The 19,929-nt window shown below is 51.3% G+C and overlaps 1 protein-coding gene across 3 annotated transcripts in view; it reads right to left on the bottom strand.

Annotated features, from left to right (window-relative positions):
* LOC138759764 (uncharacterized) overlaps positions 1–19,929 on the bottom strand; it is a 33,768-nt gene that overhangs the window by 11,532 nt on the left and 2,307 nt on the right. For all 3 annotated transcript variants that reach the window (XM_069930357.1, XM_069930356.1, XM_069930358.1), the window contains exons 2-5: positions 18,450–18,607; positions 16,783–16,852; positions 15,248–15,305; positions 398–885 (exon numbers count right to left, since the gene is read on the bottom strand). In XM_069930357.1, the coding sequence (XP_069786458.1) occupies positions 398–885; positions 15,248–15,305; positions 16,783–16,852; positions 18,450–18,586 (753 nt within the window). In that variant the 5' untranslated portion in view covers positions 18,587–18,607. The remainder of the gene's footprint in view (positions 1–397; positions 886–15,247; positions 15,306–16,782; positions 16,853–18,449; positions 18,608–19,929) is intronic.

The raw sequence follows: 19,929 nt of genomic DNA on the forward strand, positions 1-19,929 counted from the left end.
TTTTAACCGCCTGCTGTACCTGCATGCTCGCCTTCAGAGACTGGTGTACAAGTACCCCTAGGTCTCTCTGCACTTCCCCATCTCTTAATCTATTGCCATTCAAATAGTAATCTGCCCTCCGGTTTGTATTACCAAAGTGGATAACCTCACATTTATCCACATTGTAGTGCATTTGCCATGTATCTGCCCAGTCCCTCAATTTATCCAAATCACACTGGAGCTTCCTGACCCACTCTTCCGTGCACACAACCCCTCCTAGCTTACTGTCATCCCCTGTGGCTGAGGACATTTTAAATATTGCTTTGACCCCTGGTTCTCAAACCCGGCAGGAGGAATCATCACCCTATCCTGCCCCATGGGTCTGATCCCATGTCTGCTGAACCAGCTCCATTCTCACCTGCTGTCCTGGCATCTCAGTAGCCACAAGATCCCCATCAGCAAACCGCTTCTCCGGGATGGGTGGAGGTTCCTCCTGCAACTCTTCACCCTTGGGAGGTGAGGTAAGATCCAGAAGCACCAGGCCCGACATGCTCTTCTGCTTCTTGCTGACCCGGGCATACACAACCATCACCTTCTGCGTGTCTGGGCCAGGCTTTCCGCTCTCCTCCCCTCCAGCCTCATCCCTGGCGCCGACCTCTGCCCTGGCCGTCTCCAGGCCGAGTTGGCGCGAGGTGGCATAAGGCTGCTCTCTGTCTTCCTCTTCATCCTGCAGCTGGCACAGCTCAGCCAGCTTGCTGAAAACAGGGTCAGCCTTCCCCTCCAAGTCTTCGCCGCAGGCAGCGCTTCCGGGGATCTCCGGCAGGGCCCTGGCGGGCTGTGTCATGGCGGATTCGTGGGAAGAGGGGCCTTCATTCTGCCAGCTGACCTTACGCGAATGTGGGGAACCTGGTGGGAGTCAAAGGAACAGGGAAGGGTGATAGAAGAATGGGGCGCCACAGTTGGCATAGCGGGTGGTGCAGCAGCTTTCCAGCACCAGCGATTGGGACTGGGGTTTGAATTCTGCGCTGTCTGTAAGGATTTTGTACGTTCTCCCCATGTCTGCGTGGGTTTTCCCCGGGGGCTCCAGTTTCCTCCCACCGTTTGAAATATACCGGGGTTGTAGGTTAACAGGCTGTAACTGGTTGGCTTGGGCCCGTGGGCCGAAATGGCCTGTTACCGTGCTGTATGTCGAAATTTAATATAAAAACACAATTCTGTCTAGGCTCTGGTCTCCGCTAAGTGAACCACAAACCCCAGCAACAGCCAACAACAGGAACTGCTGCAGAGCTAGGGCATTGTACACCTCACCAGGAAGAAGGCGAATACCCGGCTGGTCGGTCAGCCCCTGACCACACTGCAAAGTTAGGGCGCTGGACACCTCACCAGGAAGAAGGCGAATACCGTCGGTCAGCCCCTGTACCCAGAGTAATCGATTTGGTATTTTAGGTCAGAAACCTTTCACCATAACTGGTGAATGCCAGGGGTTAGCTCACGGCTGTGTGTGGGCTGGTGTGACCGCACTCGGGGGAGGTCATGAAGATGGAAGGGTGGAGAGATTCACCAAAATGACATCAGGGCTGGAGGGCTGAATTAGGTGGGGAGGTTGGATTGGTTGGGTCTTTATTCCCTGGATCGTTGGAGACTGTATGTGATCCTGACAGAAGTCATCCCCCCACCCATCCCACCCATCCCACCCATCCCACCCATCCCACCTGAGCCATGCAGTGTTTCAATTTCTTCAGCACATTGCCCAGTCCCAGGGCAAACTAACTAAATCCTTCGTGTGTGTGTGTGTGTGTGAGTGTGTGTGTGTGTGTGTGTGTGTGTGTGTGTGTGTGTGAGTGTGTGTGTGTGTGTGAGTGTGTGTGTGAGTGTGTGTGTGTGTGTGTGTGTGTGTGTGTGAGTGTATGTGTGTGTAAGTGTGTGTGTGTGTGTGTGTGAGAGTGTGTGTGTGTGAGTGTGTGTGTGTGAGTGTGTGTGTGTGAGTGTGTGTGTGTGTGTGTGTGTGAGAGTGTGTGTGAGTGTGTGTGAGTGTGTGTGTGTGAGTGTGTGTGTGTGTGAGTGTGTATGTGTGTGTGTGTATGAGTGTGTGTGTGTGTGAGTGTGTGTGTGTGTGTGAGTGTGTGTGTGTGAGTGTGTGTGTGTGTGAGTGTGTGTGTGTGTGAGTGTGTGTGTGTGTGTGTGAGTGTGTGTGTGTGTGTGTGTGTGTGTGTGTGTGTGTGTGTGAGAGTGCGTGCATGTGAGAATGTGTGTGTGTGGTGTGAGCGTACATGTGTGTGTTCTGTGTTTGTATGCATATACACCACACACACAAAAACACATACACAGTGGCACCCGCACAGTGACAAACACTCACACTTACACACATGTACACTTACTCTCTCACTCACACACACACCCATGTGCATACACGCACACTTGGGCTGTAGGATGCTATGAAATGCCAGTGAGCCTGATGTTGGATGAATCCCAGGGCCTGACCACAGCACCACCAATGTTCAGCCGACCCCGAGACTGACCCCTCCGCCGTGATGTGTGGTCAGGTTGGAGGTTGGTAGGGCCCTGGCAGAGGGATTTAACCCTTCACGAGTTATAGGCGTGAGTCAGGCGATTGGAAGGGAGCGATGGTAGGCCTGCTGATAATACCAGGCACGTGTGTGGGAAGATTCCAAACTGTGATATGATCTACTCTTGGAGATTAATCCGAAGAATGGGCAGCAGAGATGTTTATGGGATTTGATAAAATTTTTTTGGAAGTGTTAATAGTGTGAGATGCACAGACCAAGCCAGCACGGGAGCAGACCCTTCGGCCCAAGTGTCTGTGCTGACTACGGTCCCCAAATCAATCCGAAACTCCGTTGCTTTCCCCTGACAGATTTCCCTCCATCCACTTTATATAAATGTGTCTATCCAAAAGCCTCTTTTAATGCCACTTCTGCACCTGCTTCCCGACAGTCTGTTCCAGGCACCCACCACTCTCTAAACATCTCCCTTAAACATCTCCTCCTCCCTAAACACACGCCCTTCGGTTCATGACACTTTAATCCCGACTGTCCACCCCAACACTGTCTCTCATTATTTTAGACACCTCAATCAGGTCTCCCCTCAGCCACTCCAGAGAAAACATCCCAAGTTTCTCCAACCTCTCCCCTCCAAACCAGGACCCGCACGGGCCATGGGCCACTGGAGACCTGTTCATGGGAACCAGATATTGGAGCTGGGATTTGAGGGGGGGCTGAGGGCAAGAAGGGCTCCCGAAGGGGCCTCAGGCGCTGAAGGCTTCCTGATCGTGTCGGGGATTTGGATCTGGACTCGGGCGGCCGACGGATGGAACTGGAGTCTGTGAGGTCGCTGGAGTGCTGGAAGCAAATCCACGGACACTCAATCTATCTGAAGAGACCTCCTTAGCTTCCCTGTCTCTCAGGGGTGCAGGGCAATGCTCACGGCGACTCTTATGGTAGCCATCTTTAATGTATTATTATGTGAAAATCAAAAAAACCTTTGAATGTCCCAGTAAACCTCTTGGTCCTTTTCCAAACCTTCCACAACCTTCCTGTAATGGGGCAACCAAAAATGCTCACAGTTTTGCATGTGAATCCCTACCAAAATGTTCTGTGGCTGATGTAGATGGTTGTCTGTGGAATCTGGAGCAAGTTGGAGTGTTTGGTAATTGAACACAGAGGATGAGAGTGGGAGGGTGGAAGTTTTGGGCTCCTTATTTAAGAAAGTTCCAGTATTGGAGAGGATTCAGAGAATGATTCTTGGAATGAAGGGGTTAGTATATGAGAAATATTTGTCAGCCCTTGGACTGGACTCCTTGAAGTTCAGAAGAATGGGGGGGTGGTGGGGTGGGGGGGGGGAACCTCATAGAAGGATTTTGCATATTGAAAGGCCTGGACAGAGTATATGTGGCAAAGTTGTTCCCATAGTAGGGGAGTCGAGGACAAGAGGGCACAACTTCAGGATGGAAGGGCGCCCATTTCAAACAGAGATGTGGAGGGATTTCTTCAGCCAGAGGGAAGTGAATCTCTGGAATTTGCTGCCACGGGTGGCTGCACAGGCCAGGTCGTTGGGTGGAGTTAAGGCAGAGATTGGTAGGTATCTGAATAGTCAGGGGATCAAAGGTTAAGTGGAGAGAGCCAGGGACGGGCTGAGTGGGAGAACGGATCAGCTCATGATGGAATGGCACGGTGGACTCAATGGGCTAAATGGTCTGCTTCTGCTCTGAAGTCATGATCTGGCAACTCTCCACCCCCCTCCCAGGCTTCTTTCTCCCGATTCAAGCCTTCTTCCTCCTCCTGGACACCTTGTCCTGGTCAGCTGCCTGGACCTTTTTATTACCACCTGCCACCAAGTCTCAACTTCACCGCCCCCCTCTCGTATCCCAACCCCATCTCCTCTGAATGTTCTGCCCTCCACTCTCTGCAACAATCCCAACCTCACCCTCAAACCCACCAACAAGAGTGGGGCAGTTGTGGCCTGGAGCACTGACCTCTGCTGTGGCCAGTCGACAGCTCTCAGACACGTCCTCCTATCGATCCCTCCCACAGGACCCCACCGCTGCACATCAAGCCACTATCACCTACCTCATCACCTTTGGTCACCTCCCCTCCACAGCCACCATCTTCATTCTCTCCCACCCATGCATTGCTCACTTTTTCCTTCTACCCAAGGTACACAAACCGAACCATCCAGACTGACCCCTCATTTTCTCTGGCCCCGCTGAACCAGTTTCATCTTTACCTTGACTCTATCTTCTCTCCCTGGTCCAATCCCTCCCCTCCTACATCCGCAGCACCTCACATCCCTCCATCTCCTCAATGACTTCAGATTCCCCGACAAGACCCCTTCATCTTCATGATGGATGTCCAATTCCTTTATACCTCCACCCCTCACACAGGTCTGAAAGCACTTCACTTCTTCCTGGACCAGAGACCTGACCAGTCACCCTCTCCCACCATCCTCCTCCACCTGGGAGAACTTGTCCTCACTCTAAATAACTTCTCCTTCAACTCACCCTCCTTCCATCAAATTAAACAAGTCGCCATGGGTACCCGCATGGGTCCCAGCTACACTTGACTGTTTGTGGGCTTTGTGGAGCGATCCACGCTGAAAACCTACACAGGCAAGTCCCCCCTCAACCCTTCCTCCGGAATATTGATGCCTACATCGGGGCTGCCTCATCCACCTGTGATGAGCTTGTCAACTTCATCTACTTTGCAGCCAACTTCCACCCTGACCTCAAACTCACCTGGTCCATCTCCAATAACACTTTCCCCTTCCTGATCTCTCAGTCTCAATCTCAGGAGACCAGCTTTCTACTAACATATATTACAAACCCTCCAACTCCCACAACGACCTGGACTACACGTCCTCACACCTTGCCCCCTGCAAGGGTTCCATCATTTCTCTGTCTCCGCCGCATCTGTTCCCAAGATGAGGTTTTCCAGTCAGATCTTCTGAAATGTCTGCCTTCTTCCACAAACGTGGCTTCCCTTCCACCACCATCAACTCAGCCCTCATCCACATCTCCTCCATTTCCCACTCATTTGCCCTGGCCCCCTCTTCCCCCTGATGCAACCAACACAGAATCCCCCTCGTCCTCCCCTACCACTCCAACCAGCCTCCACATCCAACATATCATTCACCAGAATTTCCGGTACTTACTACAGGATCCCCCCACCAGATACATCTTCCCCTCTCCTCCCCTCTCGGCCTTCAACAGGGATCGATCCCTCCACGGTTCCCTCGGGCACTCATCCCTCCCCAACCGTCACATCTCCAGCACCTTCCCCTGGGCCCGCAGGAGAAGCCACACTTGCGCCCAACCTCTTCCCTCACCCTGGTCCGGGGCCCCAAACAGGCCTCTCTCATGAAGCAACACTTCACCCGTACATCCAGAGGACTGATTTACTGCATCCAGTACTCCCTTTGTGGACTTCTCTACATTGGAGAGACTGGCCGTAGACTGGGAGATCGCTTCGCTCAGCACCTCCTCTTTGTCCGCAACAACAACGACCTCCCAGTTCTGGGTCACTCTCCCGTGCTTACATGTCTGTCCACAGCCTTGTGTACTGTCCCTCTCTAACCACCTGCAGATTGGAGGAACAACCCCTTATTTTCTGTCTGGGCCTCCTCCAGCCACATGGCATGAATATTAACTTCACTGCTTCCCATTAAACCTGCTGCCTTTTCTTCCCCCTCCCCCACTTCTTGACTTCCAGTTCTTCCACCCATCCCCCCTCCCCCAGTTCTGCTGTCCCCTCCCTCCCTTCTCCACCTATCATCTCCTGCCCTGCCCACCCTTCCCACCTCATGCTCTTCTATTCGGATGCTCACGGCATTTTCTCATACGTTGATGAAGGGCTCAAGCCTGAAACATCGGTTCTGTATCTCTGCCTTTGCTACATAAAGGACACGGTTTGACCTGCCGAGTTTCTCCAGCGTTTTGTGTTTTTACTCCAACCACAGTGTCCGCAGAATTCTGTGTTTGACTTCTGTCTTATGGTCTTTGTATTTGAAAGCCTGTGACCATGAGGTCAGTTCTGGAATGGTAGATGCACATCTGACTGAGCTATGATTAGTAAGTTGGTCGATGATCCAAGATTGGGGGTATGAATAGTATAGGGAGCAGAGGTAGATTTATTGGAAGGATGAAATTTAAACCAGGAGACGTAGGAGCAGAAATAGGCCATTCAGCCCATCGAGTTTGCCCCACCATTTAATCTTGAGCTGATCCATTTCCCCACTCAGCACCACTGCCCGGCCTTCTCCCCATAACCTTTGATGCCCTGGCTAATCAAGAACCTATCAATCTCTGCCTTAAGGCAGAAAAGCCCGGCCACGTGGAAACAATTTCCACAGGTTCACTCCTCTGGCTGCAAATATTCCTCCATATCCCTGTTCTGAGTGGACACCCTTCAGTCCTGAAACATGAGGTAATGCACTGAGGAAGGAGTTTTTGTGCTGAGATGTTTCCAATGAATGCTGGGGCCCTCGAGGGCACGGATGAATGGCGAGAACTTGGTGTGCAGGCACAGTACACCAGGTGCTGGGAGGAACTCAGCAGGTGACGCAGCCTCCGTGGCCTGAGCCCTTCCCCCGAATGTGGCAACGCAGGACTAGAGTGGCCAGGAGGAAGGATACCAGAACAGTGAGGTGATGACATAATGATATAAAACACTGAGCATAATCCACATCTGGTGCAGTGTGTTCAGTTCTGGTAAACTACACTGCAGGAAGGATGTGACTGCACTGAAGAAGTGTGGAGGGAACTCAGCCAAAAGCTGGCGTGATGCAACAGTTCAGTTATGCGGAGAGATGGGAGTTGCTGGGTGAAGTTTCTCTGGAGTGGAGGAAGCTGAGGGGGATCTTCTGCAGCATGGTTAACAAAACACAATTACAGAGCCAATCTTCTGCAACAACTGCATCCCAGACCACAAAATTACATAAATCTAAACCAGACATCTCAGAAATGTGTTTTGGGTGCGATGTGGAGATTGGAACCGTTATCCATTCAACCTAGCTGGGTACAAAGGTGAGATCCTTTTGGGAGAACCTGGCAAAAATTACAAAGGTGGGTTTTCCACCAGATCCGGAATTGGGGAAAATTATGGACGTGGGTTTTAAACTGTCCAGATACCAAGTTCAGTTTGTGAAGGTCGCCTTGGCAGTAGCCAGGAAATGTACAGCGGCCACATGGACGTCCGACTCCCAACTAAATAACACACGATGGATTTAAGGAGGAAATATGACGTAGTTATATCCCTCTGGATAAACTGTGCCAGTAGTGGAACCCCAGGGATCAGCAAAGTGGGTCGTGGTGCAGGCAGCGGACTCTTGTAATTTGTTCCTTATCCTTTTAGTTCAGGTTTCCCTGGGTCCGTCTCATGTTCCCTGAAGGGTTTAGGACTTTACCACTATTTTGTAAAATCACTTAATATTTGGTAAAGTCACTTTACCGATATTGTTGTATTAGGGACGGGAGGGAGGGGATAAAATAGACTCTGTATGTTATATACTATTGTTAGGGGAAAAACTTCGGAGTTTTATGACTCTTTGAAAATCAAAAACAAAATATTCAAAAATGTATTTGCTTGTATACAATTGATTCATGATGTAATTGCCCATTTATTATGTTAAGCTCAATAAAAATATATTTAAAATACACAAAACAAAACCCTGTTACAGTGCCAGCGACCAGGACTTGGGTTCGAAGCCCATGCTGTCAGTGAGGAGTTTGTACGTTCACCCCGTGCCTGCGTGGGTTTTCCCCGGAGGCTCCGGTTTCCTCCCACCGTTCGAAAAGTACCCGGGGTTGTAGGTTAATTGGGTGTAATTGGGTGGCAAGGGGCTTGTGGGCCAGAAGGGCCTAGATGTCTAAATTTTTTTAAAGCCTAAATTAAATGCTTTTTGTTATTTTACTCACCTGTATCAGGTCACCCCTCAGCTTCTGGCACTCCAGAGAAAACAACCCAAATGTGTCCAACCTCTTCCTATAATTCAGGCCCCAACATCCTGGTAAAACTTCAGTGCACCCTTTCCAAAGCTCCCACGTCCTTCCTGTACCGTGGTGGCAAGAACTCCACACAATTGGAGTAAAAGTAGCCTAAATAAAGTTTTATCCAGCTGCAAAATGACTTCCCAACTTTGACTCAGTGCCCCTTCTGATGAAGGCCTCAAGAACAATTAATGCGATCCAGACAGGGAAAGGCAAGGTCTCATGTGAACCAATGGAAATAAACGACACATTTAGAGGATTCTATAAAGAATTGTATAAATCAGAGTCGGGGAGACCCTATTTATAATAGATGATTTCTTGATCCATTGGACTTTCCAAATTTGGGGCAGGAGTAGCGAGAGGGGCTGAGTATCCCTTTTATTAAGGATGAAATGGAATGGGCTCCGAGCTCTGTGCAGGTGGGCAAGTCCCCAGGGGAAGATGGTTTCCCCACCAAATTTTACAAGGAGTTCAAAGACCTCTTGTTGCCCCCTTCTTATCGGGCAGTAGAGACACAGAACCTCCCGGAGTCTTTCTCAACAGTGATTATCACGGTGAAACCTAAAAAAGGCAGGGATACTTTGAAACCTGCCTCATATAGGTCCATCTCAGTATTGAACACAGACTACAAAATTATTGCAAAAGCTCTGGCCAATATTTGCCAAGATTAATGAACCTGGATCAAGTGGGTTTGGTAGAAAAGAGTCAATCGGCTAGCACCATCAGTGGCCGTAGCTTTGGACACAGCAAAGGCCTTCAACAGATTGGAGCGGGACTTCCTGTTCAAGGTACTGGAGAAATTTGGATTGGGACAAACATTTATTAATTGGGTCAAGACACTTTATCACAATCCCGAAGTGAAAATTATAACAAATAGGCAAATGTCTCCAGTATTTCCACTGAGCAGATCAAGTAGGCAGGGCTGCCAATTGTCCCCAGCATTGCTCCATATTGGCCATTGAACTACTGGTGGAAGCCATTCAGGGGATCCAGACATAAAGGTGGGCCAGGAGGAACACAAAATCAATCTGTTTGCTGACAAATCAACCTTTTTGATGGACCCGGGGTGGGGGGAGAAGTGGGTTCATCAGCCAGACCAAGGGCTGCACTGGAGAATTACAGGGTATAAAGTCAATTTTGATAAAAGTGCCTTTGATGACCAGGGATTATGGGCAGTACTGACAAGGAAGTCAAATCAAATGGCCACAAGAAGGCATTAAATATCTGGCGATTAAAGTCAATAAAGATTGACATAACATATACAAACTTAACTCTGTTCCTTTGCTCCAGAACACCGAGGAGGTGGAGGTGGAGGACTTTGACCATACGTTGATGGGCGGGTCAACTGCATTAAAATGAAGGTGATGCCAAGGCTCCAATATCTTGTCATTGCCCATTTCATTGCCTTGGGTTTTTTTTTTAAAGCGCTCAACAACTATGCAGGAATTTTCTATGGAACGGGAAAGTGCTATAACCTCCATGGAGAAGTCAACATGGGTTTAAAATTACCCGATTTTAAAAAGTATTACTGGGCATCTCAGGCGAGGTTTGTCGTCTTACCCTTTGAGGAAGCCCCCTCCCCCCCACCCCGCCTAGGCACAAAATAGACTATACTTGGTAGGCAAAGAGAGAGCCAAAGAATTTGTTGCTCTCAAAGAAAATGGATAACCCCACCCTGAAGCATGTACTCCAGACATGGAACAGAACAAAATAATCTATTGGATGGAAGGTGGGGATATACCCCAAAATGCCCTTGACCCAGAATGAGTTAGTACCTCTGCATTAGATCCCTAGACTACAGGAACACCTACATCAGCCTGTTGTTCATTTGGCTACAGCTCAGTGTTCAACACCGTCACACCAGTCAGTGACTGTTGTGACTAAGTTAAGGTCTCTGTCTGTCCCTCTGCAACTGGATCTTTGCCTTCCTCATCGGCAGATCCCAATCAGTGTGGGTTAGCAACACGTCACTGTCTGTAAGGAGATTGTACGCTCTCCTCGTGTCAGCGTGGGGTCCCTTCAGGTACTCCGACTTCCTCCCACCATCACAAGCTGTGAACTCAATCCCCGCTCTATTTCCTGTCCACCCATGACAGCAGAACCAAGTTTAACTCCAACACAGCCGCCAGATTGGCTGTCGAAACCACTGTGGTTTGACTGATAATGATGAGTCAGAATAGAGGAAGGAGATGGAGAAACCATCTGGATGGAGCCAGAACAACAATCTGGTTCTCAACTTCACCACGACTGAGGAGCTGGTGGTGGATGTTGGGGAGGAGAGGCTGCGGGACCTCGCAGATGGGATGGAGGTGGAGAGGGTCAGAACCTTCACCTTCCTGAGAGCCCACGCCCCAGAAGAGTTCTCCTGGAGCCGGCACATCGAGGCAACTGTGAAGAGGGCACACCATCACCTCTATGGTCGAAGGAGTGGGAGGAGATTTGACAAGTTGTCAAACTTTTACAAGTGCCCTGTAAAAAGTGTACTCTCACAGGGAATTCAAGTGTCCAGGAACACAGAGGCTGTAGAACACAGCCAGGTCCATCACAGGCTCCGACCTTCTATACATGGCAGACATCTATGTGAGGTGCTTCTTCTAGAAGGCAGGCAACATTGTAAAGGACCCCCATCCCCTGATCACAACCTCTTCTCACTGCTCCCTTCAGACAGAATGTCCAGAAACCTGAAGACCAGCAACTTGAGGTTCAAGAACAGTTTCTTTCCAACAGTTATCAGGCTCTTGAACTTCCCCTTGTTACATTGATCAGGGACTGGTCCAACTGTGCAGAAGGACAGTCTGCCCCTATTGTTAGTCATTTTTTTGACACCAGGATTACTGTGAACATTTATTATCTCTCTTATGTATTTTATTCGATTAAGTTGTTGTTTGTCAATGAACTGGATGATATTGTGGTAAATTGGATCAGCAAGTTTGCAGATGACACTAAGATTGGAGACGTTGTGGACAGTGAGAAAAGTTTTCAAAGTTTGCAGAGGGATCTGGACCAGCTGGAAAAATGGGCTGAGAAATGGCAGATGGAGTTTAATGCAGACAAGTGGGAGGTGTTGCATTTTGGAAGGACAAACCAAGAAAGGACGTATACGGTAAATGGTCGGGCACTGAGGGGTGCGGTAGAACAGAGGGATCTAGGAATACAGATACACAATTCCCGGAAAGTGGCGTCACAGGTGGACGGGGTTGTAAAGAGAGCTTTTGGCATCTTGGCCTTCATAAATCAAAGTATTGAGTACAGGATCTGGGATGTTATGTTTAAAATTGTATAAGACATTGGTGAGGCCAAATATGGAGAATTGTGAGCAGTTTTAGTCACCGAACTACAGGAAAGAGATCAATAAGATAGAAAGAGGGCGGAGAAGATTTACTAGGATGTTGCCTGGACTTCAGGAACCGAGTTAGAGAGAAAGGTTAAACAGATTAGGATTTTATTCCCTGGAGCGGAGAAGAATGAGGGGAGATTTGATCGAGGTATTTAAAATTATGAGGGGGACAGACAGAGTAAATGTTGGTCAGCTTTTTCCACTGAGGGTGGGTGAGATACAAACCAGAGAACATGGGTTAAGGGTGAAAGGGGCAACATGAAGGGGAACCTCTACACAGAGAGTGGTGGGGGTGGGGAACGAGCTGCCAGCTGAAGTGGTGAATGTGGGCTCAATTTTAACATTTAAGAAGGATTTGGACAGGTACATGAATGGGAGGGGTTTGGAGGGTACAGACTGGGTGCAGGTCAGAGGGACTGGGCAGATTAATAGTTCAGCATGGACTAAAAGGGCCAAAGGGGCCTGTTTCTGTGCTGTAATGTTCTATGGTTCTAAGTTTATGATCTTTTACAATTACCTGCTTGGGTGTAGCAAGTGGGAATTTCCGTGAGCAGTGTATAATGTCCATGACAATAAACTCATTTTAGTTGATTAGATCACATTTCGAGCATGCAGTTCAGTTCAGGAGTGATGTGGTAACAAAGTCAAGGGTGCAGAAGAGACTTATCAGGATGTTGCCTGGAATGGGAAGCTGGATTTTGAAAGAGAAATTGGATCACCTGGGGATATTCTCACAGGAACACAGGAGGCTGGGGGGGGAGGGCAGAATCAGGGACGGGAGGGGGGGGTGGCGGAGGGGGAATGTGGGACTGAGGGGGGGGGGTAAAGTGAGACGGGGGGAGGGTAGTGGAGGGAGAGACTTTCCCAACAGATAAAACATGTTGATGAACACCTGACCCACGCAGGGAGAGTAGGCCCAGCTGCTGGGATTGTAGAAATGGACAGTTGATGGGCTGAAGGGCCTCTCTCTGTGCAGGGTGGCAAGTCTCAATGATGCACACACCTGCACAGAGACACCTTAATACACAGTACCCCTTCCTCATTTTTCTCTCCATTGCCTCTTTCTTTACCATTCCCCTCTCTCCCTTCTTTGCTCCCTCTCCCCCTCTGACTCTCTCTTCACCCCTGCCTCCCATCCCTCTCCCTTACCCCTCCCTTCCTCAATCTTCCCCTCTCTCCCTTCTCTCCCCATCTCTTGCCAGCTTTACTCCTACTCCTTCTCCCTCTCTCTCCTCCTCCCTCTCTCTTACCTCTATCTGTCTGTTCCCCTTCCCCCCTCTCACACACACACACCCACACATCCCCACACCTACACACACACACTCACACACTCCCACACCCCCCCACACACCCCCAACACACATTCACACACACACACATTCTCACACACCCACACATCCATACACCTACACACACACACACACACACACACACACACACACACACACACACACACACACACACACACACACACACACACACACACACACACACACACACACAGAGCTGTGAGCAGTGGTGCTGACAGTACCAAAGCCCTGGATGATACAGTGGAGTTCCCCTTCCCCCCTCTTGACTCCGTAACCCTCCTTGTGCTTGCCTAAGAGTTTCTTAAATGCCCCAATGTTCCAACCTCCACCATCACCCCTGGCATTGCATTCCAGGCCACTACAACTCTCTGTGTAAAAAACTTAGCCTTGACATCTCACGTGGAAACTACACCTACACCCATCCCCCCACATACACATACTCACGGAGACTACATCTGTTCCCTCCACACTCCAGAGGTTAAACCAAGGGCTGGACTCGGACTATGACCCTCTCACCATCTACTCACACAACTCTGGCCATGGTCCACACTCCCAGCCCCAGGACGTCCGGTAAAGGGTCAGCACCGCAACATGAAAATGTCCGACCGCCTGCCTTAATGTCCAGTGAAATTGCCTTCGCCAAAGCACCACCATTGACCTCCTGGGAGGAGTCCACCATCCACCAGAAATCATGGGACCAATATGTCAGGGGGTGGTCTTCTCCGGAATCAACAGCTCCTGACACCTTGGACAAGGCCCAGCACGTAAGGGTGTCTGACTGAGGACTCCCACTACTCTCTTGAAGCTCTGCACCATCTAAGACAACGCAGCCATGCCTCACCCACCAAACACTCCCTCCCTTCACCATCAGCACAGACTACACCAACCATAAAACTAGTGGAGGGGCCGCAGGAATCTGTTCTGGGACCCCTGCTCTTTGTGATTTTTATTAATGACCTGGATGAAGAGGTGGACGGATGGGTCAGTAAGTTTGTGGATGATACGAAGGTTGGAGGAGATGTGGATGGAGCTGAAGGTTGTCGAAAGTTACGAGAGGATATAGACAGGATGCAGAGTTGGGCCAGGAAAGAGGCAGATGGATTTGAATCGGGATAAGTGTGAGGTGATGCATTTTGGAAAGACAAACCAGAGGTTGAGTCCAGGGTTAATGGTCGGTTACTTAAGAGTGTGGGTGAACAGAGGGACCTTGGGGTCCAAATCCATACATCCCTCATGGTCACTGCACAGGACTGTGTGAAGCTGGGATTCATTAATAGGGGGATTGAGTTCAGAAGTAGAGAGGTTATGTTACAACTCTACAAATCTCTGGAGAGCCCAGACTTAGAGTATTGTGTTCCGTTCTGGTCACCTCATTACAGGAAGGATGTGGATGCTGTGGAGAGGGGGCAGAGGAGATTTACCAGGATGTTGCCTGGATTGGGAAACAAGTATCATGAGGAAAGGTTAGCATTGCTGGGACTTTTCTCTTCGGAGCGTAGAAGGAAGAGAGGAGACTTAATAGAGGTCGACAAGATTCTGAGAGGCAGAGATAAGGGGACAGCCAGCTCCTGTTTCCCAGGGCAGGGTCAGCAAACACCAGAGGATGAGTGTACAAAGTGAAGGAAGGGAAGTATAGGGGAGACGTCAGGGATATGTTTTTTTACAGAGAGTTGTAGGGGCCTGGAATGCGATGCCAGGGGTGGTGGTGGAGGCTGGAGCATTGGGGGCATTTAAGAGACTCTTAGGCAAGCACAAGGATGGAAGGAAAATCAAGGGTTACGGAATCAAGAGGGTTTAGTACTTTTTTTTCAGGAATATATGTGTTGGCACAACATCGAGGGCTGAAGGGCCTGTACTGTGCTGTAGTGTTCTATGTTCTATGTACTCAGCTGGAACCTCCCAGACCCAGCAGCTGCCCCACTGAAGGGCCAAGGAAAGGGGCGCAGTCAAACACTCTGCCCTGTCTCGGAAATATCTCCCCCCACTCACCCTCGCTACCGGCACTGCAGTGGGTGAAGAAGGTAGCTCAGTACCAGCTGCCCCAGGTGATGAGGGAGGGTGTCAACCCTGACTTCACCAGGAACACCCACATCTGCCCACATCTGGGAATGGATCTCGTACCTTCTTTAGACGTTGACATGCAGATGTTCTGTCGGTATTGGCCATCATCCAGCAGTGTCTGCAGACAAAATGGGAAATCTCTATAAGGCCCAACTGTGTCACTAATCACATTCACCCTGCACACCCCCTCCTCACTCCGCCCCCTGCATGGGACACACCTCAGCTTCCAATGGCCCCCATCTTCAGACTCTTCTGCTGAACCTCCCTTCCTACACCCATGCGGCATCCCCCCTCATCCTGCCCCTTCCCCAGTTCCCCATCCATCCCCATCACTCTCCCCTAACTTTCACTCTCCCTCCCCTTCCATCCCCTCCCACTCTCACTCCCGTCAACTTTCCTCTCCCCCTTTCCCCTCCCCCTTACTCTCCTCTTCCTCCCTTCCCTTCCCCTCCTTCCATTTCCCCTTCCCCCTCCCTTACTCTCCCCTCTCCTTCTCACTCCCCTAAACCTTTCTCTCCCTTTCCCCTCCCCTCTGCATCCCCTCCCCTCCTCCTTTCCCTCCACTTCCCCTCCCTCCCCTTCCCCTCCCCTCTCACTCCCCTCAACCACTCCCCTCTCACTCCCCTCCCCTCCACCTCCCCTCCCCTCTCCATCCCCTCCCCTTCCTTCCCCAACCCCTCCCTTCTCCATCCCCTCCCCACCCCTTTCCCTTTCCCCTCCCCCCTTACTCTCCTCTCCCTCCCTTCCCCTCCCTCCATTTCCCCTTCCCCCTCCCTTACTCTCCCCTCCCCTTCTCACTCCCCTAAACCTTCCTCTCCCCTTCCCCTTCCCTCTCCATCACCTCCCCCTCCTCCTTTCCCTCACCTTCCCCTCCCTCTCCTCCCCCTCCCCCTCCACTCTCCGTCCCCTCCTCCTACCCCTCCCCATTCGCCCTCCCTCTGCCCCCCTCTCCCTCAACCCCATTCCTCCCATCTCCCTTCCCCTCTCCATACCCCCCCTCTCTATCCCCTCTCCCTTGTCCCCTTCCCCTCCCCTTCCCATTCCCCCTCCCCATCCCTCACCTCTCCCTCCCCCTCCTCTCTAACTCCTCTCCCTACCCCTACCCCTCCCATCACCCTTCCACTCCATCCCATCCCCTTCCCCTCCCCTCTCCATCCGCCCTCCCCTTTCCCCCTACTCTCCCCCTCTATCCCCTCTCCTTCGCCCCCTTCCCTTTCCCACCCCCTCCTTCCCTTTCCCCTCCCGCTCGCTTACTCTCCCTCTCACTCCTTTAAACCTTCCTTTCCCCTCCCCCTCCTTTCCCTCCACTTCCCCTCCCTCCCCTTCCCCTCCACCCCCCTCCCCATACCCTCCCCTCTCACTCCCCTTCTCCTTCACTCCCCTTCTCCTCCCCTCCCCTTCCCTTCCTTCCCCTCCCCTTGCCTTCCCCTCCCCTTCCTCTCTCACTCCCCTCAACCTCTCTACTCTCACACCCCTCCCCTCCCCTTCCCACTCCCCTCTCTATCCCCTCTCCCTCCCCTTCCCCTCCCCTCTCCCCTCCCCTATCCATCCCCTCCCTTTTCTCCCACCCTCCCCTCCCTTCCCCCTCCCCCTACCATGTGGAGAAGCTGAGAGCAGGCTTGATGTTCCGTGCAGTTGCCATCCGTCGAGAACTCAGCCGACTCCCTGCAGGAAGGAGGAGTGGGTGGTCATTGTTGACGTCCCACGCCTGTGGCTCCCCCCCCACATCCCACATTCGGACTCACACGGCCATCCAGTCAGCTTAGGGGCAGTCACATGGCGTCCAAGCGGAATTGCCTGCAGGATTACCGCCCAGCGGCCGTCACCTGGAGCGGAAGGGGATCCTTGGCTCTTTCAAGTACGGCACCCTTCGTGGGTCCTGCAGCCGCAGAGCCTTCATCAAATAATAATGGTGGCGCTTCCAGAGCCGCTGTCACAGCAGAGCTGCCACTGATCCGGAGCTGGGAGAGTGGCTCCAAAGGGTTCTACTGCCCGGTCGTGGTGCCAACGGCTCCAAACAGGCTATAACTGGTCTGTTAAACTCCTGCAACAGTGGAGGTCTACACCCAAGATGGTAGGGCCTGTGCTGGGCAGCGAACCACGAGGAGTTGCAGACCCCAGGGGGTCAGCAGGCCGGCGCAGGTCACCAGAAACGGGGTCAATGCCTCACCCCCTTCTCTCCACCCTCCCCCCCCACCCCACACATTGAGAAGGAGAAGCAGAGGAGGCCATCCTATAGGACGGTGATCACAACAGAGGACTAGCGAGGGGCTCAGTGGCCAAGGACCCCACACAGACTGCCCTTGGCTGCTGCTGGCCGTGTAACTCAGACAGGCTCAGGCCACCTGCGGTCAAAGGACCCACAAACGGGCTGTGGGCTGCCAGAGGCAACGTGTCTCGTGTGAGCCAGGCATCAGAGTCAAGGTTCGAGAAGGGGCTGAGGGAAGATGGGCTCCCATAGGGGCCTCGGGCACTGGAGGCTCCCCGACCGTGTCAGAGGTTTGGATCTGGAGCTTGGGTTGATGATGGATCGAACAGGAGTCTGTGCGGCTGCGGAGGCCGCGGGAAGCATATCCGCGGGCACTTGGTGTCCCTGAAGGGCCTCTCCTTTCCGTCTCATTCTCCTATTGTTGGGAGCACCGGGCAATGGTCACGGCGACTCCTTGCCTGCCTAATGACGGGCAGAAGTGGAAGTAGATCATGTGTATCACATTTTTAATGGACACAGGTTGCATTCCTGTTACCCAGCGCTCTATGATACGGAAACTCCCACGGTCTAGCATGTTTTGAATCAGCCATCGTTAGTACAAGCTCGGGATTCAGATCCTGGACCCGATCGCTGGCTCTGTAAAGGCGTTGCACTAACCACTATGCCACCCCACAGCATTATTTTGATATGTCTACATAGGAGGGTTCCTTTAGGGTCCGTTTCTGTTTTCCGGCATTTTCTGTGGTCTGGCGATGGCCAGGAACCAATGTCGCCAGATTAAAGAGGTACAACTTGTATTGCAAGGCCATAAAAAGAACCTTTGAACCTTCCCCTACTCTCCGCAGTGTCCATCCCCACCCAGATGAAGGGACAGTGCCTCCTTGAACCGCTGTGGAAGGAACACCCTCCGTGATGCTGGAGGGGGCGGGGGGAGGGGGGAGATTTACCCCAGTAAGTGATTTCCCATCTTAAAACATGACAGCCTGCAGAGGCTGGGTTTGAGTACCAGACACATGCGTGCAGGAGAAAGGTAGCGGGCCAGGCAGCGTCTACCTTATGCAGGTCCCACAGGAGATGAGCAACAGGACAAGGAGGAGGAGGCTCAGGGTGTAGAACAGCTCCAGGTGCACGAGCGGGTCCCCACTGTCCACAGACCAGAGGTGTGTGCCTGCACTCAGGCATGGGGCCATCAGGAGCTGGTGTTAATGCATCTGGAAGACAAGGCCAAGGAGCACTGACTTCACGGAGTTATTGTACAGTTGAGACCAAATTTGGAGCACTGTGTACAGTTTTGGTCACCGAACTACAGGAACGTGTCAATAAGACAGGAAGAGTGCAGAGAAGATTTACTAGGATCACAAGATATAAGAGCAGGAGTAGGCCAATCGGCCCGTCAAGTCTGCTCTGCTTTTTAATCATGAGCTGATCCTCCCACTCAGCCCCACTCCCCGTAACCCTTGATGCCCTGACTAATCAAATACCTGTCAATCTCTGCCTTAAACCACCCAATGTTCTCCCTTCCACAGACGCCCGTGGCAACAAATTCCATAGACTCACCCCCCTCTGTCTAAAGACATCTTTGACGCCCTTTTATGCCCTCGTGTCCTACATTCCACGACCATGGGAAACATCCTCGCCACATCGACTCTGTCCTGGCCTTTCAGCATTCGAAATGTCTCTGTGAGGTTCCCCCTCATCCTCCTGTACCCCATCCAGTCCAAGAGCTGACAATCGTTCCTCATGTACTGATATCATTCTAGTCAATCTTCTCTGAACCTTCTCTAATGTTAATACATCTTTTCTCAAATAAGGAGCCCAAATCTGTCCCCGGTCCTCCACTTGAGGCCTCATCAGGGACTTATAAAGCCCTGCTCTTGTCCCCTATCCCTCTGGATATGACCCCAACACTGGATTTGCCTTCTTCACCACTGACCCAACCTGGATGTTGCCCGGACCAGGAAATGAGATACAGGGAAAGGTTAATCAGGTTAGGACTTTATTCCCTGGAGCGTAGAAGAATGAGGGGAGATTTAACCATAACCATAACCATATAACCATTTACGGAGCGGAAACAGGCCATGTTGGCTTGATCGAGGTATTTAAAATTATGAGGGGGACAGACATAATAAATGTAGGTCGGCTTTTTCCACTGAGGGTGGGTGAGATACAAACCAGAGGACTTGGGTTAAGGGTGAAAGGGGAAAAGTTTAGGGGAAGCATGAGAGGGAACTTCTTCACACAGAGGGTGGTGGGGGTTTGGATGAGCTGCCAGCTGAAGTGGTGAATGCGGGCTCAATTTTAACATTTAAGGAGAATTTGGACAAGTACATGGATGGGAGGGTATGGAGGGTACAAACTGGGTGCAGGTCAGTGGGACTAGGCAGAAAAATGGTTCAGCACAGACTAGAAGGGCCTGTTTCAGTGTTTAATGTTCTATGGTTCAAATTTTCTATATCAAAGATGCCAAGCTCAGGATTAAAACCCTGGAGGGCCACAGTGCAGGGGAGAACTTGGTCTGGAAAGAGGGTGAGTG

Source organism: Narcine bancroftii, chromosome 4, assembly GCF_036971445.1.
Source record: "Narcine bancroftii isolate sNarBan1 chromosome 4, sNarBan1.hap1, whole genome shotgun sequence".
NCBI classification, from domain to species: domain Eukaryota; kingdom Metazoa; phylum Chordata; class Chondrichthyes; order Torpediniformes; family Narcinidae; genus Narcine; species Narcine bancroftii.